Source organism: Crinia signifera, chromosome 5 (genome assembly GCF_055691185.1).
Source record: "Crinia signifera chromosome 5, ASM5569118v1, whole genome shotgun sequence".
Taxonomy (NCBI): Eukaryota; Metazoa; Chordata; class Amphibia; order Anura; family Myobatrachidae; genus Crinia; species Crinia signifera.
In genome coordinates, this window is record NC_139221.1 from 91,195,468 (window position 1) to 91,215,235 (window position 19,768).

The 19,768-nt window shown below is 43.3% G+C and overlaps 1 protein-coding gene across 4 annotated transcripts in view; it reads right to left on the reverse strand.

The window, feature by feature from the left end:
* Positions 1-19,768, reverse strand: part of SPIRE1 (spire type actin nucleation factor 1) — a 144,899-nt gene that overhangs the window by 106,695 nt on the left and 18,436 nt on the right. For all 4 annotated transcript variants that reach the window (XM_083187680.1, XM_083187678.1, XM_083187682.1 and 1 more), the window contains exon 2: positions 649-683. In XM_083187680.1, coding sequence (XP_083043806.1) covers positions 649-683 — 35 coding nt within the window. The remainder of the gene's footprint in view (positions 1-648; positions 684-19,768) is intronic.

The following is a 19,768-nucleotide window of genomic DNA, read 5'->3' on the forward strand; positions in this document are numbered from 1 at the left end:
GAGTTTCGTAGTGATTAGAATATGGCCCATTATATACCTGATTGCACAAAATTGGAGATCGCCAATTGCCTCTACTGTAACCAAAGTTGAACTTAATGTCCAATCTCACTACGAATATGAAACATCAGGTATCCCCTATACCTCCTTGGCTTCTAATCCTCTGATTGGGTGGTTTCCATGGCATGACTATTGGATGCCTAGACCATAATTCTAATAGGATTATATTTCTTGGATGTAATGCTAACCTGGTTTTATTCTAATTCTGAAATTACATAACTATTGTTATGTATAGCTAAATTTGTGGCAACGCTGTGTCTACCTAAAACTATGTATCTGTGTATAATAATTCCGATTTTGTGTTTTCCATTCCCTTTTTGTACCCTGTTTTCTATTTCTATTGTTTTATTTGCTATATAAAACCAATGAAAATCAATTGAAAGTATGAAAAATGTCAAAAAATGAGCAGAAACGCCTGTCGACCTCTTCATGTGCTAGCGATAGCCGTGTCGACCTTTTGACAATATGGATGTAAACCATTTGGTGTCCACCTATCGTTACAAAATTGACTACATTTGTACAATACAGAAAAAGGAGTATGAATCCTCATGCTTAATACAAAGATTATGGAGGATGGGAAATTAGGCTCACCTCTGTCTCTGTACACCTGGAATCAGTGGAACTACCTAAAATGAAAAAAAAAAAAGCAACATTAGATTTAAAATCCAATACATGAATGATGTAGCTGCATCTCATGTCAGTAATATTTTTATAGATTTATTTAACAGTCATTAAAGCGTCCCCATCAGCCCTTATAGTGACACTGGCTCAACAATAAAAACAGTCTGTACACAACTCTCCACTCCCTCCCCTCTAATTGGCCGTCTGTTATGAAAAAATGTAACACAATAAACCGTTAAAAAAATGATAAAAGAGTATGCCTCAGTTATTACGGGAGTTTTAGCAAGGAAAGTATCTGATAAAGGAACTGCATCACTCTGCAATCTCTGATGACCTGACATTTTGAGTACAGACCCCTGAGGCCTCAGTATACACACTGGAAGCCATCAGTGACAACTGGCTTCCAAGTAGGCTTAGCTGAAATGCCAACAGATGTCATTCTGCTTTTAAAATAACATTTCATTTTTTTCTTATTAAGTCGTGCATTAAATTTGATAGAAGCATTCTCAAAAAGATAGATACCGGCAAGTTAATGTATATCATGTCCTACCAAGCACATTCCATATGCAAAACAAAAATACTGGTTCTCAAAATTAATCTTTTTGGTTTTAAGCCAAAGTTCCCAGGAGGACCTGATTTTCAGGAGCCTCCCGGCCATTTCGGGAGGGTAGGCAACCCTTTGCTGTCACAGCAGACAGCGACACCCCAGGCAGGAAGTTGCAATTGCAAGGAATTTAGAAGGTGTAGGGTGCTGGAATGAACACTAGCTACATTTGCAGCTGATAGAACAACAGTCTAAAGTAAAAAGTCACACAGGTTCTATACAAAGCAAACCATATACTGTTGTATCTTGTCTGAGCAGCTCTGAAGTAAAGGTGACCCTACACCTACAGATTTTACTTCAGATCTGGCAGGTTGGAAAAAAATCTGGTAATTTCTGAATGACAGTGTTTGTCAGTTTTCCAGCATTTCCAAGCAAATGGTCAACTGTTGTTTGCTCTCATCCATAACCATGTTTTTATTCCAACCAGCCAGATCTGAAGATAAATCTGTAGGTGTATGGCCAGCTTAAGGGCCCAACCACCTCACTTTAACAGATCATAAGCCTAGAGTAAACAGGGGTAGAGGTTGGACATTTCTAGCTTTCATGGTACCCTTTCCTTTATGTAGACCACGAGGCATAGTTAAGGCCCCCATACACTATGCGATTTTGGGACGATTTCATCCGATTTCGGCACTTTGGGCCGATAACCGGGTGAAATCGCCCCAAAATCGCAGGTGTGTGATATCTGATCCGATCCGATGCGCGGTCCCGTGCGCATCGGATCGGATCAGGGAGGTCGGACGGTCAGCACATAAGATCACGTCCGACCTCCCTGTATGCATATGCCTGCCCATCTGACAGGCATATGCATGCAGACTGCCCGGGGGAGCAGTGGGGTGGGCAGCGGGTCCCTGGGCGCTTAGCTGGCTGCGCCCGCGAGTGCTGACCTGGCCGGGCCGTGTGATGATCACAGATATCATTCAGCAGCGCTGTGGAACGGGATGTGCAGTTGCGGGTATTAGATTTTTAAAATAACTGTCAAATGACTGGCCGTTTTCTGATTAGCTGAGAGCTCTCAGCCAATCAGAGAACGGACAGTCATTTGACAGGTATTTTAGTTAGACAAATGTGCTTCCCAGAGCATAGCACATTTCTACTAAATTACATCAATGCACGTTCGGGTATGTGTGGCTATCTCGACATTCCAAAATACATAATTATCCTTCATTTGACAGAAAGTATATGACCTCCACTGACTATCACCAGAAGGCTTGCTCTGACATTTTTATGTATCAACCAAAACTAATGAAATACATGTGCAAATGAGACTAGAGAGAGACTTATAAAAATAGAATGTTCTGTATTTGGGACATATAGGGGGGTATTCAATGTGTGGCAATATTTCCAACTGTCGGAAATATGGGCACAACTCGACAAAAGCTATTCAATCTCCGACTGTCATGTGGATTTTGTCAGACGGCTGCAGATTCCACAATTTTGCTTCCGTTTTCCAGACTGAATAGGTGTGTACTGATAATTCAGAAACATCGTCACACATTGAACACCCCACTTATTCAGCTAGCCATCTTTGTTACATATTAGATTATTCATTTACTATACGCGCAATTTATCAACATATTTTTCCTGGACACATTAAGCTAAATGTAATAGGCTGCGAGAAGTGGGGAATTCGGGATATGGTGCGAGACTGACCGGATTTTAATAGCAGAAATCATTTAATATATAAAGGATAATATGCCAAATCTATTAATAAGTATATTCTTAACTTTTAAAGTCAAAACTCTGAAGTAAAAAGTCTATGGCAGGTGAGGCAGCACCTAGCCTTCCTAACATTTATTGACATCTCTTATTAAAAACTAAGCGAATTTCCATCCAATGATTTCGCCTGGACTCGAAAATATAAATCAATGGAGACTGACTTATGTTTGCGGGCACCGGGATGAAGACAGGACACACTTCGTCCTGCCCGCATTTGCTTTCGCGTTCCCATGCATTGCCCCCGCCCCCTCCCACCCTGGCAACAGTGTAAATCACGGAGGCCATCTGCAAACCACGACCATCGGGGCAGGCGGCGATTTCGGTTCACTGCAAGTAAACCAGAATCGTCTCCATTGTGTGTAAATCTGTCTCTGGTAGCAGCCAGTGCCTCCTCAGCCATTTACCTCAGCGCAGGTCCCTGCTGCACACATACAAATTATGTATGTATATACTGTATATGCATATATGTAATGAATCTGATAAGAATATCAAAACGTTTGCTTCATCCTAAAATGATGCCACAGCGGCATGAAACAATACATCTAACCAAAGCATTTGCCGTGAACGAACCACACTTATGCTACCATTTCAAATGTCTGTAAGCCGTATTGATCCATCAAAGGAGTGGCTGTTTCTTACTGTATGACTGACCATGCATGCCAGAATAAAAGAGGAGTAAGAAGACATGTAAGACGTAATTACAAGGTTTAAAGAAAAAAGAATCAACCTGGGTTGATTTGGAGCGCTTTACATAGGCTGATCTCTCAAAAATTTAAGCAGCTGCTAAAAAAGGGAGTAGTCAATTCCCTTAAGGTACACTGATAGAGACACCTTGATAAAGCTGACAGGGGTCAGCGAAACGCGTTGGTGTTACGTGGATTGCCATCTAATTTCTTCATCCAATTGGACCCTGATACCTGCTTATTTCACTGGACCTATTATTGAGACCTGGGAAACCTACCATCTACTGGGACAAGCCTACACCGCACACATCGTCGAGGTTGCTCCATTGTGGGCAAAATTTGCCCTAATACTTCAAAGGATTACCATACCTCCAGCGGCGTTTATCCAAAATCGGCTCACCCAAGGACTCCCTCCACCACGGACTCTAGCCCGTTCCAGTGCAGGTTATATGATGTGCCATTTTCCACTTATTTGATTTTAATTTCATTTAGCAACTTTTTACTTATTTAAATCCGGATCAAATGTACCAATAAAATTGTTATATTTTTATATTAATTGATTCACTTATTATTGTTATTAACCATATTGTACAGTGCTGCTATTCTTGTCTATTTCTTGTAATTACAAGGTTTGACTGACATTCTGAATTGTTTTTTAATAGATAACCACTTACATTTGATAATACACCATTGAAAAAACCTGAAAGCTTAGTTTGACTCTAATAACCTCGAAGAAGGCTTTGAACACATTTAAGAACTATAGATATGGAAATAGTTTCTCACAGACTGTAATGTAATCAGCAGTGCAGTATATGTAATGTGATTGTGATCAGCATGATATGGGAAAATATTTTTAGACACCAAAAAAATGAAGAAAACATTTTTTTCCTTTTAAAAGTACACATTACAGTTCACCAAAAAAAAAAAGATGTTGAAAGCAAAACAGGGAAAATCACGGTGAAAGCATTTATCCATTCTAGCATTGAATACACTCTTGGTGAATTAGAGTCAAAAGCCCATTGAAATACACCAGCGAATTGCAACAACTATGAAATGGAGAACTGGACGGCATTCACTGTTCGCTTTTGGTGAATAGTGAACATTGAATACAGTGAATATCATTTTCTATGAAAAAAAGCGGTATTGAATACCGGCCTTTGAGTGTCTCTCTGAGAGATGTTCAGAATATCTGCTAAAAACACCAGCATCACTCACATTTGTTATATAAATTCAAATAAAAAAATGTTGTGTAAAAAAAAAAAAAAGGATCATATTTTCTAGATACAGTAGGAAAACATTACAGGCCATTATAATGCATATAAATGTTTGCTTGGCAATTTTCACACCTACTGTATGTTAACAAATTCACTTGAAACTCAAATGGTTTTAATACAGGGTTTTTGTTAGTTTTTTCCAAACAAAAATTTATCACGGACAATTAAATCTTCTTTGATCCTCATATGAGTGACTAGAACACTAGTATGAGATACAGTGACTTGTTTAGATCATATAGTTCTGGTAGATTTGGTAATGTGTGTGACTTCATCAAAGCAGATCTCCTTCATTATTTTCATTATCACTCTAGAGTGGGAGGCGGTGGCTATTTAAGCACATTTTGTGCTCCACCTTCAGGGAACATCCTCATTCTTAAAAATCAGAAATAAACCCGTAATGAGGTTATTAAAACAATTTTACAACATCTAATAAGAGCAATCATACTATAAAAAGACATTCTATAAAAACAGCCAACCCATCATGTAGTAATCACCATTAGCTCACTTTTGGTGATCTAGATGACAGTCTCTTTCTTTACAGATTAAGTGATTCAGGTTCTATTACTATTGAAAATCTTTTCTGGGTAATTGAAGAATTCCCCTCTAAATGTGATTTCACAATGATAATGACTGATGCTAGGTACATACATAGGCGAATGTAAGGGGTGGTCTAGGGGTGCACTGGACCACTCATTAGACTGCCAGTCACATAAAATTTAAAGAAAAGACAGCTGGGCAGAGAGCTGTGCACTTCTCGGCTGTATAGTAAGGGAATTGCTTGTTGCCAAGAGGGAGTGACTGCGAGACAGCTACTGGATGCACCTAGTTTAAAGAAATGACAGCCAGGCAGAAAGAGCTGTGCGCTGCCCAGCTGTAGTCTAAGCAGGAGCATTGATATTTTCAGTTCTCCCTCTGGACCGCTGGTGGCCAATCAGGAGCGGCATTGGTGGTATTGGTAGCTGACCCTGATTGGCTGCCGGACCGCAAGCTCCTATGGCCTTCCCTGACTACAGCCGGGCAGCTGACAGTTCTCTCTACCCGGCTGTCATTTCTTTAAATTAGGTGTGTCCAGTGGCTTTCTCACTCCCCTTGGCAACAAGCAATTCCCTCCCCCCCTTTGGCAGTGAGCATGAAGCCCCTTGACAACGAGCATAAAGCTCCTTGACATCGAGCATGAAGCCCCTTGACATCGAGCATGAAGCCCCTTGACATCGAGCATGAAGCCCCTTGAGATGAGCACGTAGGTTAAGCGGCACTTGTGTCAAATATGTAATGGGCATTATGGTTTGTTATATAGTATGTAATGGGCATATGGTTTGTGGCCTTTTGTGTTATTGGCATTACGGCGTGTGGCTTTATGTGTATTATGGAGTTTGCTAAAATGTGTAATGGCCATTACGGTGTGTGGTCTAAAGTGTAATACCACGCCTCCTTCCCATGAGGCCACGCCCACTTTTTGGTCCGACCTGCTTGTGTATTTGGATCTGGGAACATACATTACCATAATTCTAGATTCGCCTATGGGAAAATACTATACAATATGTGGCACTGTCGATATAATTAACGTATCAGCGGTGCCGCCACATGATGTAGCACTTAATTACTAAACAATATCGCTCAGTTGCTGACTATACTGTCTGATTTGACTTCATGCTCAGTTGACGAGGGGGGGGGGGGGGATTTTTGACCCGTAGGGGCGCACATCACTAACAATATAGTGGGTATACACTAAATATACATTGTAATATCATTAAGAAGCATACAGTTGGCTAAAATCGCATAGTGTGTACCCAGATTTATTCACTCTGGAAGATTATTCTATTTTTTTCAACTTGGAGGAACTAAAATATAATATTTAACATCATAAGCTGATGTGACAACAAGGTTATTGAAGAGAGATTGAAAGGCCATTTTAAGTCACAAGCACTTTTGCCATTTTATGATGGTGTAAAGGTAGATTATACATAGATTCAAAATAAACAACCTAGAATAGCGTCTCTAGTTGCAAGTAAACTATTTTAACTGGAAATATGCAGTCATGTAGAAATATCCAATAGGGTTGCTCAGAGGTCCAATGTGAGACCTCTCATGCACAAGTGGTGATTACAGACAATGGGCCAGATGAACTAAGCTTCAAAAGTGATAAAATAGGGAGTGATAGACAAACAGCCAATCAGCTCCTACCTGACATTTTTTTTTTCAAACACAGTCTGGAACATGGCAGGTAGGAGCTGATTGGTTGGCTGTTTATCACTCTCCATTATCACTTTGAAGTTTAGTGCATCTGGCCCCAGGGCCGGCGCCACCACTAGGCAAATCTAGGCATTTGCCTAGGGCGCCGGCCACTGGAGGGCGGCATTTTGTGCCGCCCGGGTACCTGTCCTACGGCGCTGTCTATTTAAATCTGGCGGCGGAGGCAGCGGGGGTCCCTGCAGTCCATTAAAAATCACGAGCGCTATCCGCCGGGCTATGCGGAAGCGCTTCTAGTGTGAAAACTCTGGCAGCACGGCGCACGCTGATCTCAGCCAATCAGCGTGCTGCCAGTGTTTTCACACTAGAAGCGCTTCCGCATAGCCCGGCGGATAGCGCTCGTGATTTCTAATGGACTGCAGGGACCCCCGCTGCCTCCGCCGCCAGATTTAAATAGACAGCGCCGAACGACAGGTACCCCCCCCCCCCCCCCCGGCACCGGGGCGCCCCCAGCCCGACTCGCCTGGGGCGCTCCGGTGCCTTGCACCGGCCCTGTCTGGCCCAATATTAGGCCCTGTGTATGGTTCTCAATTCCATCTATCCACAAATGGAATTAATCTCAGAACCTTAATTATTTCACAAAAATACATACCTATGGGGTAGATGTGTGAAGCAAGTGGTAAGGGAGGAGAAGTGAGCCAGAGGAGAAGTGGCCCATGGCAACCAATTAGCTGCTCTGTAGAATGTTATATTATGCAAATTTTAGATGTTACTTCAAAACTGATTGGTTGCCATGGGCCACTTCTCCTCTGGCTCACTTCTCCTTTATCACTGCTTCATACATCTACCCTTTTCTTTCCTAAGGGGAGAAACTACAAGGTATTAGGCCAGATGTCTCAAGCTTAAAAAAGTTATAAAATGGAGAGTGATAAACAACCAATCAATCAGCTCCTGACTACTATGTCACAGACTATGGGCCAGATTCTCTAAGCTTCAAAAGTTATAAAATGGAGAGTGATAAACAGCCAGCCAATCAGCTCCTGTTAAGGTGCCCATTCACTAGTAAGATTTATCTTCAGATCTGGCTGGTTGGAACAAAAAACATGGTTATGGATGAGTGACAGTTTGTCAGTTTTCCAGCATTTCCAAGCAAATGGTCAACTGTCATTTGCTCTCATCCATAACTATGTTTTTGTTCCAACCAGACAGATCTGCAGATAAATCTGCGTGTGTATGGCCACCTTTAGACATTTTTCAAACACACAGTCTGTGACATGGCAGCGGGGGCGGATCCAGGATAAAATGACAGGGGGGCACCATGATAAAAGAGGGTTTAGGTGGGGGAGGGCCAGTGTTAGTGATGCCAGTGTACATGTTAAGAGAGCGGCAGAGAGAGGGTGGCAATGGGATTAAAAATAGGCCCACCATGGCAACAAAAGTGAAGGATGTACTTGTGCGCGCGCCGAAGGCGTGCTCTGGAAAAGGGGGTGTGGCCACTCAACAGGGGTGTGTCCTTGAGTGTAGTGTACAACACCATATACAACTTCTACACATTATGCTACAAAATACTAGACCCCATTATACTTGCCCCTTACACATGATGCCAAATGGAATGAGCCAAAATTCAAACAATGCCACATGGATTGTGTCAAAATTCACATAATGCCACACGGATTGAGCCAAAATTTACATAATAACACACGGATTGAGCCAAAATTCACAAAATGCCAAATGGATTGAGCCAAAATTCACATAATGCCACACGTATTGAGCCAAAATTCACATAATGTCACACGGATTGAGCCAAAATTCACATAATGCCACACGGATTGAGCCAAAATCCACATAATGCCACACGGATTGAGCCAAAATCCACATAATGCCACACAGATTAAGACAAAATTCAAAATACGCTTCATAAACAGGGACATTGTCCACCAAAGGAGCGCATTAAACATTTACACTATAATGTCCATTGCACGTTAAGTTACACGGCATGATGTCCATTATGTATTATGCCAAACACCATAATGCCTATTAAAAATTATGCTACATACAGTAAGTGCTGCTTATCTACATGCTCATTGCCAAGGGTTCCATGCTCATTGCCAGAGGTTCCATGCTCGTTGCCATGTGGGATTACATGCTCATTGCCAATGGGGAATACATGCTCGTGGTAAATGGGGGACAGCCACCGCCAGGCAGAAGTGATAGCCACTGACAGTGGCAGAGCCTGGCTGTATTCAGAGCACTGCATGTCCCGGCTATTTGAAATAATACCCATTTCACACCAGAAAATGCATTCCCAGGTTGGCCCCTTTTACACCAGCCTAGTCCCTGCATTTTCTGGTGTGAGGGGGAGAGAAAACCACCCCTCCCCCCTTTAACCAGTTATCTCATTTAACCGGCTATAGCTTCGGAACTAACTGACCCATTTACATTAGACAAGTATTATATTGAAGAACTTTTGAGTGGGCTTTGAATGATTTTGGTCCAGTGAAACTGGAACGTTTGGTTCCAGAGTAATCTGCCCTCAAAGAACATGAACAGCCATGAAATTACATTTCAATAATAAAAAAAATCGGTTTACATGCAATATCTCTGGAACCGATTGACCGATATGGACCAGCCTGGTATCATATTGAAGGCCCAGCAATTTGGAATTGAATGACATCAACCACAAGCTCCTGTGATGCCAGGGGGGGAACTGGCAGCCATCGGAACCGGATGCGGGTCGGAATTGACGGGTCCCATATTATCCTATGGGGAAAAAATGTTACAGCTTTGCCAGGTGATATCTCCGGTTCCCGGGGGGCTAGAGACATAGGGCTGGGCTCGTTGGAAAGCTCTGGTCCTCATCTACAAAATGAATGACAGGGGGGGCACGTGCCCGGGTGCCCCCCCCCCTGAATCCGCCACTGCATGGCAGGTACGAGCTGATTGGCTGGCTGTTAATCACTCTCCATTTTATCACTTTTGAAACTTCGTGCATCCGGCTAAATGTGTTTTACACTTAGGACAAGATTTACTAAGCCTTGAAAAGTGATAAAATGGAGAGTGATAAACCACCAACCAATCAGCTCCTATCTGTCATTTTTCAAACACAGACTGTGACATGGCAGTTACAAGCTGATTGGCTGGCTGTTTATCACTCTCCATTTTATCGCTTTTCAAGCTTAGTATATCTGGCCCTTATGCTACCCATACACTAGTGCGATTGTATTTGATGCAATATCTGGTTCGATTTCGAATGATTGCATGCTGTATCTCACAAATGTATGGGCAGTATTATGGAGGCCAATCGGAGCTGGCAGACACTCAGAAAACTGGAACGTTTTTTATATGCAGCCTGTGTTCCCCAAACATCAACCCTCACTGCTCCCTACTTCCATCTTCCCTTACTACTTCCTACACCCACCCTCCCTCACTGCTTATATCCATCCTCACTGCTTCCTACTTCCATCTTCCCTTACTGACTCCTACACCGACCATCCCTCATTGCTTCCTACTTCTATCCATCCTCACTGCTCCCTAAAACCACCCTCCCTCACTGCTCCCTACACCTACTCTCCCTGCTCTGCACTAATCATTACTTCCCCTTTACCATTGCTCTCCGCTTATCTAATTGGCCTCCCTAGTTACTCTGCTGAAATGTGCAGATAGTAATCAGATCTAAATATTAACAAAAGTTTAGTTATTACAACCCGACATGAGAGTTATAACAATGTTAACAAATCTTAATCATAGCATCAAGTAATTACAAAGCAGAATATGCCCTTAGCATATGTACATTAACCAGATCTTTATCTTAAGCACATTCCACTTCTGTAAACATATCCACATGCTTAGCAGGGAGCAGCTAATAAGCCCGGACAAATAGATTTCATTTTATTTGTTTGCACTTCTTCCTAGAATGGATTTAGAATAAGTGCATAGAAAACAAGCTGTGCAGCATCATTTCCCTCTGGATTGGATGCTATTGCACCGAGCAACCAATCTACTGCCGCACCATTTCCCCAGTAATATCCAGGAAGATAACAAATGCAGACGCTTTGGAACAAAGTACCTGATTCCGGTTGGCTTGCTAAGCAGCGGTAATTCGCTGCTTAGGAAGCCTTCAAACACCGCCCACCGCCATGCGAATGCCCGCCTCCTGCCGCCCAGTGAATATTCCCGCCTCACTGTGTACGGATGTTTTGCATAAACATCCATTTCCATTCCAGCGTGCGGGCCCAAAATCATTTGATGGTCGCAGACCATGGAATAATTTCTACAAAGACTTGTGGCTTTCAGGTCTGAGAACTGGGAGGGTGCTGACATCCTGTGATGTCAGCCGGCTACCCTTGGAAGTCAGATGCCCGCCCTCTTTTGCATGGGGACACCTAGCATTTTCCTGGGTGCACGTCCCACCCCTCTATGCAAGTGTCATGCTGATTATAAAAGTGGGCGAAGGCACCAGCACAGAAACCCTATACATGCGCAGGTAAGAAACATCGGTCCCCAGACCGAAATGCCGGGGACTGAGCAGACTAGAATCAAGGCCAAAGTCTCTGCTTTGTCAGTGTGGGGCCATCTTCCTATAGACATCAGTTGGAAGAGGGCACCACAGAGGAGCAGGCACCAGCTTGCCAGAAAATGGTAGGTATACTATGGGTACAGTATGTGAGAGACCCGTGTGCATTGAAGACCATTATAATAAATACAGAAAGATTAAGCGGCTTTAATATTTGACTAGCACTTGCCAGATAGGGATAGTTCTTCCATGTGGAATCTCATTAGGAGGCAGTTGTGTAAAATCGTTTTTTGTAATGAACGTTCCTGCTTTTTGCAGGACAAGATTAGAAAAGTGTTGAAATGTAAGTGGTAGAATAGAGTTTGCTGGGACACCAACCTTTGGAGACAAATGCCATCAGCAATGGTGATTTACTACAAATTAATAAAAGGCAGATAAAAAAAAAAAAAGGCAGCTTCTAGGTATTTGGGCAGAGTCAGAAAACTGGAGAGCATGTTCCCATTGATCAAATAATATCATCCATAAAATGATTAGTAAGTGGCAGTTCCCCCGTGTCCTAATAAATCTTTAGTACCAATTACATTGTGAACTGAAAATGTACCCGATGAATGAAAACAGCATCCAATACCAATAACTCCACTATTGCTCATGATAACTCTGAATATGAACAGGTTTTTGTAAATAGAAGGGCAGAGCGAAGGCAATTTCAATGTCCTTTGTTAGGCGTTGAAATAATTTGTCACCCATGGGGGGGGGGTATCACGAAGTATCAAAGTATATTGAATGGAGAGCACACCGCAGATTTTTCATTAGCATGTAGATTACTGATAGTATCCTGCAAGCAGAAAGCAAATACCTTTGTGCACAAGGTGCAAAAGGGAGAGGAGACTGGTAAACATAAGGCCTTTGCCCATGTCTGCATATACAGGTTTAGTATCCCTTATCCAAAATGCTTGGGACCAGAACTGATTATTCCGTATTTCAGAACATTTTTATATTTCGATGATTTATCTTAAGGTATCCGGCATTATGTTGTACAAACACATGAAACTAATTTTTATTTGTGCATAAAACAAGGTTCCAAAACATGAAACATTTGTGTACTATCTCAGGTGCTGAATTTGAATGCTAAGCAATCATTTTCTTGCACATATTTAGTGCCAGTTACATATCATATCCTTAGTAGTGCTGGTACAGATGTCCCCAGTAGTGCCAGTCACATAGCATGTCCCCAGTAGTGCCAGTCACATAGCATGTCCCCAGTAGTGCCAGTCACATAGCATGTCCCCAGTAGTGCCAGTCACATAGCATGTCCCCAGTAGTGCCAGTCACATAGCATGTCCCCAGTAGAGCTTTTAGCAAGAAAAAAAAATGTGGGTCACTTTCTGGAATGTATGGTTTTTGGAATAATTTGGATAACTGATATTTGGATAAGGGATACTCAACCTGTATACAACTTGGTGGCACACACAGCAGAGGCGAGCACTCAAGCATTTGGGCCAAAATATGTGACTCAGCATAAGCAGGGATCAAAGGCATCACAATTATATTATCAGTTTTTATTTTAAAACTTTTTTGCTCTGGGACCCCATCAGACAATAAAAATAAATTACAAGAGAATTACCCCAGCAAGTTACTGCAGAAGGTCATCACATCACATGTGTAGTCAGCAGACAGCACATACATGGCAGCACTGTGGAGGCACAAAATGATGGTTGGAGTCTAAATAACAAACAATTCAACAGATCTTTAAGACTCCTTCAATCACTGACTGAGATCAGAAAAGTCATCAGCCTGATGGTCAGCAACATGGAGTCGCGACCCCATGCTGAGAAGGTCAGGACCCACAGTTTGAGAACCGCTGCTTTAGATCAACGTTGCGCAATTATTAGGAAGCTTATTTTGCTAATACCTTTGGAATTTATCAGATACTGTAATTCTGTTTCAATCATTACAATTACAATATTATACTTAAGGTACTGCCAAAACCTGGACGGAATGTGGAGAATCCGGGGTCGTATCACCCAATTTCACTATTGAATAGTGACTACAAGCTATTGACCAAAATATTGTTGGAAAGACCCATTGTTATCTTGCCCACAGTGATCTCAATCGATCAGACGGGATTTATATTAGGCCGTCACTATGTGGTTAACGTGAGGAAGGCACTGGCAGTGGTCCAACATTTGGAGCGGATGGGTGGTTCCGGGGATCATGTGGTGATATCTATGGATGCTGAGAAAGCATTTGACTTGGTCACCTGGGACCACCTATTCGAAACCCTTCTCCATTTTGTATTTCCCAGGGAGTTCGTGGAGCTGCTCGGTATGCTTTATTATGCTCCACAGACCCAAGTGGCTTGTAATGATTACATAGTCATATTTTAGTATACATAAAAGGGACCAGACAGGGGTGTCCATTGTCACGCCTGCTTTTTGCATTGGCATTGAAGCCGCTGGCGATAGCCATACGCTCTCATCCACTATTTCAGGGAATAACCATTGGGTCCACTGTCCTAAAGATATGTTTATTTGCAGATATGTTGTTGTTTGTCTCGGATCTGCCCACGTCCATTCCAATAAACTTAAATCTATTAAGGGAATTTGGCTCCTTTGCGGGGTTTAAAATCAACCTCCATAAGTCAGAGGCTCTCATGGTGATCTCTTCCATTGTCCCTGATGGGAAGGGAGGCGGTCCTGCAGTCAATTATATTCCGAAGCTTTCGTATTGCATGCAGATGATCCCTATTAGAATATCTCAATTTGATGCCAAGAGGGTGACGACGTCCTTTTTTAAATTTTTATGGGCAGACAAGAAGCCATGGATTTCTAGAGCAAAATTGTCTTTTAGGAAGGCGGAGGGGGGATTGGGAGTACCTCATTTGGCTGCCTTTACTCAGGTGGTGTTCATGAGGTATATAGTTGATTGGATGCAAGGTAATGATAGCTAAACCCATAAGGTTTTAGATTCTGAACTGTTCCCCACCTTGTCCACAGTGGCATTGCTGCCGCTTGGGGGAGCAAGCTGCAGCAGGGTCTGTGTGGGCGCCAGCACCAGCTTGATGCACTGACATGCTGCTGCCTGCCGCTGCCCACTGGCCGAGCACCGGAGGCGAGTCAGTTGCAGCGTGGGTGCGGCCATGGCAGAGACGAAAAATCCCCCCACTGATTCAATTGACGGTACACAGAGCCGGCTATTGGCTACTGTGTACAGGATGGGCCCGGATGTGCATGCTAGGGTGGCCTGGGATGCGTTGGAGCCAAGGGAAGCAGCAGTGTCTGCTGGTCTCTTGTCCTCTCTCATGCTTTACCTTCTCTGTTATGCCCAAAACATATTGGCAGGGGGGGGGGGGGGGGGGGGGGGGTGCAAAATTTATCGTTATGCCACTGATTGCTGCATGTCCCTAAATCTTCTTTGCCGCCATTGGCCATGCAAAATTTACTATTCGCTGACACATATCTAGTGTGGTTGGCAGTTAATAAAAGACTGAGTTGTAGATATAGTGTGTCACGTTATGCCACATTCTGGGGCAATACAAATTTTTTACCAGGAACACTTAACTCTACGTACCTCACATAGAGGACAAAGGGAATTGCGGCCATACGAGATGTGTTTGACCCAGAGGGAAAGCTGTTCACCTTCCAAGATTTGGTTTCCAAATACTCCATTGACAATAGAGCATTTTTTTTATGTATCTCCAGATAAAGCAGTATATATAAACTATGCCGTCTGCTATGATAAAAGACAATACTCAGGATCCATTGCATACTATTTTTATTCTTAATTCCTCGAGCCCTTATAGACTTAGATATATATATCCAAGTTTGCTTCCTAGTGACCTTGAGGGTATGTGGACAGGGGTAACGACATTATGGCAAATGGATATTACATCGATAACGTCCCAAGAAACCCTAACTAAGCACTTGCAAAAAACGATGAAAATCCTTCATTCCGCAATGCTACAAGAGGTACATTTAAAGATGCTCCACTGAGCATATATATCACAAGCACAGCATAAACATTTTGTACCGGGGGTAATGGGATTGTGCCTGAAATGCAAAAGCACACAGGCAATGTTTTTTAATAGCATGTGGGATGGTGGAAAGATAAGGACATTTTGGGACAAGGTCACGGGATGTTTTAATAATATATGCAGACTGCATTTGGTAAAGGATCCAATGGCTATGTTGATGGCTAATTTCTCTAATTGGAATCTAGAAGGCAGAAAGAGGGTGCTGACTCCCTTTTTGACGATGATGGTTACAGTGGCCAAGAAGGTGTTACGTTCTTGGACGTCACCCTCGGCGCCTTTTTTGTCCTCTGTTAAGGCGGAATTAACAAAATTGCTTTATTTTGATAGACGTGCAATGTTGCCAGATATTGAAAATGGAGTATATATATTAATTCATTAGATATCAATCCACAAGAACGCATATCTTCAAGATAGGGATAGGACACTAATGCTGCTTTCAGACCGCATAACTGGCTTTGACCCTGTATTTGAAAACGTTTCCAAAACGGGTTTGCCAGGTAAAACCCCTTTCACACCGCATCTCTTAAATGGTATATTACCGTTTAGGTGCCTTTTTTTTGACACTGGCAGACCTGTTTTTGGAAACTTTCCAAATATAGGGTCAAAGCCAGTGCAGTCTTCAGCGCCGCCCCCCTCCCCCCCCTGAATTAACACTTTGGCATTGACAGCTCGTTACCTATTGGCTGCAGCGCACTGGCGCTGCCCTCCTCCTCTTGCAAGCTGCGGCTATGTGCTGCTGCTGTTGGTGCCCTTGGTGTGAGTGCGGGCTGCTGCTAATGACCATGGAGGAGGGAGACAGGCTGCGACAGCGGAGGCGGAGGCCTATCCGCCCCCAGGTCATCACCGATGAGACCGTAGTATAGCAAACGGAGAACCCTAGGTGAGAACACGGCAGCAGCAGAGAGCCGGGGGATTCGTCCAGGGCTTCCCTCTGATGATACTGCGTAGTACAGCAGTGTATACTGCGTGCATTGTTTGCATCAGTGTGACTCATGGACTTATGGTGTCTGTCTGTCCCCAAGGGGACAGCGCTCATTAAATATTCACTGCGCTGAATTTAGGACCCAGCTCATTGGCTGGGTCCTAAATACCGTTTCAGACCCGATTTTGATGCCAAAATACCGGGTCTGAAAGGGGTAGGACCCTCCGTTTTACAAAAACGGCTTTTGTAAAAAGGTAAAGTGGTTGTGCACCTTTCAGACCGCACAGATTACTGTTTTAAAACAGTTAAAAATCGGCAAAATACAGTTTTTTAAGTGCGGTCTGAAAGGGGCATAAGTGTCCTGAGAAGGCGCCTATGGAGAGTGGGTTTGCTAGAGCTGCAGTTTCGGTTTATTCGAGGGCCAAGCCCAAATAGATAAAGTGAAAAAGAAAAAAAAGAGGTGGTGTGAAACTGCGCTATACGTGTACACATGCAACAGGTGTCAAATGCAATACAAATTTATTACATTAAAAAAAATACAATATACATTAAAAAGGGGGGGGGAGGGGTAAATGGATGAGCTCAATGGCAATAATAAAATAGCTGGTACTAAAAGAGGTTTGTATAAACAAGGATAGTCACCCAGAGTCCTGGATAGATGGTATCCAGTGTCCGTTCCTATAACGCTTCCTTTAGTGGGATCTCCACTTTGTTAGGAACAATCACTGTGGCATGGACTTGGAAGTTGTATTTCCTCCTTAGCCAGGGACCGCCTGATGGTCTGGGGTACTACCTGGTACGATGGAGAATGTTAAAGTCCTATTGTTCCGTGTTTGCTGGGGTGGTCTGTGGAAGCTGGTCCGGGCACAAGTACTGGAGCCAAATTTGTAATCCAGGGGGTGGGTGTCCTCTGTTTAAATTCAATATTTTTTTATTAAAGTTTTTGCAAAAACACAAACAACATAAACCCAATACAGACATATGGGCAGTTGGAGCATCTATGGAACATTGCAATAAAAAAAGAAAAATAAATCAGGAGAGAATACAGTATATATAAATACCACCGTATATAGCTAAGTATGGTTTACATAACACATGTGGGCATATAATCTTCAAATGACTAACAGGATAGCTCATGCACCAAAGGCGCCATTCAGGCACGAGCAACCAAAAACACTGTATAGTGTGTAGTGTCATTGTAATTGTAAACTGAGATATCCAGCATCTTTTTTTATGGTAGAGATTATTTATCAGTACATGTAGTGACCTTATTAAACTATAGTAATATGGAAAAACAAAGGAAAAAGTTATGCCCAACTACCCAAAAAAAAAATAGCCCATAATCCCAAAACAACCCTCCCACCCTGTATAACCTCGCCCAACTTAAGGTATACCTGGGAGCCCATAACTAGCTAATCCCTATCCCGTTACCTATTCTATATCTAGCTAAATTACCTATGAAACCCCCCAACCCTCCCCCCTATCCCATGAACCGGGGGACAAAAGACTAATGGCCCTAAGATAGGCGGAGAGTGACCCAGCTCTCCCTCAACAAATGGGGACGTGTATCAAATGCGGCATTCTTAAGTCTGTCATATTCCAAACAAGCATCAGCATAATCATAAATTCAACAAAATATATACTCAAGGATACAACAGTGTACATTAGAGGACACATAGAAGTAAAAGATAGGAAATAAGCAGGACTTAGAGAGATGGGGAGCCATCCTCAACCTCTGTACAGTAATGTGGAGTTAATCGGGCCAGTTTTTCAGTCCCAAGAAGGATCGATATGTCGCATGCAGAGGGACTGCAAGTACCCTTGTACCCACTGGGACAGGACCGAAATGTTTGCGAGACACTGTCCAGGATCTCAAAGCTACTTGCAGAAGCAACAGATCTAAGGTTGGAGAAGTCACATCAGCATCTGACGATAGAAGGGTAAAGCATGACATGTTTGTAAATCCAGTCAGAACCAGCATGTAGCATTCCTCCAGTACTTGAACAAACACTGAGTCTACATGTGTTACACCAGCATAGTGGTAGGAAGGGAAGGCACCATCCACACCGCCCTCTCCCAGAGTGTAAGCAAACGTAGAGACTTTAGGGGCTAAAACTTTAGGGGCCAGGACCGGCTGCACCTGAAATATGAAATTTTCGTGCATGGAGCACTCCTCCAGGATACAGGAGGATTCAGCCTTAACTGGAGAAGTTGCAGCAGCTAGATCTTGGGGTGTATGAATAGTGGTTACCTCAGCAGGATAACCATTTGCAGGTGAAATAGATAAAGCACAGTCTTGTATTGCAGCAAGCTTTTGGCAGAGCCTATTAGCAGAGGCATCAATAGCCCGCAGTACACAGACTAGAGGATTTGCCATGTTAGCAGTAGGTCTGTATATAGCCGGAGCCCCAGCCAGCTACACACCTCACCCGATGGAAGGGGATCTTCTAGTAGATCTGGCGGTGGCTAGCACACCACCACATCGACATTAATAGATGGCAGGGGCAGACCAGCCAGCCACGGCCCGGCAGTAGAGAGGCTCTGTGAGGTCCAAAATGGCCGCGAGTTTAGCGAGAGCTTTATAGCAGGGTAAGTATACTTAGGTAGGCAGCTGCAGGAGAAGCGGTCCACAGTCACATGTATTGCCGCCGGACTCTGGGAGGGTAAGCGAGGAGGCCCCAAGCTGGCTGTAGACGAGATCATCCGCCGGAGATCTCAGCAGGAGGGAACGTGCAGGGTCAGGAGCGCCACAAAGACGGGAGTAGGCCGTCACCTGCACCTGGCTAAAAGGAGTCGCTCGACCCGCAGAAGCCTCGCCGGAGGAGCTCAGAGGTGACCGGAGAGAATAATCCACCTCTCTGTGCAGCCCTGCGGCAGTATCTCCACTATAAATAGGAGTTTGTACAGGATTTGCGAGGGAGAGCTGGAGAACACGTCCGGCTGCTAGCTAATCAGGCCACGCCCCCGGGTGTCCTCTGTTTAGATGCACCAACGCGTTTAGCATTACCAGCTTTTTCAATGTATATTGTATTTATTTTAATGTAATAAATTTGTATTGCATTTTACATCTGTTGCATGTGTACACGTATAGCGCAGTTTCACAGCATATCTTCAAGATGTTCGAAGGCACTACAGTATGTGGTACTTAATTC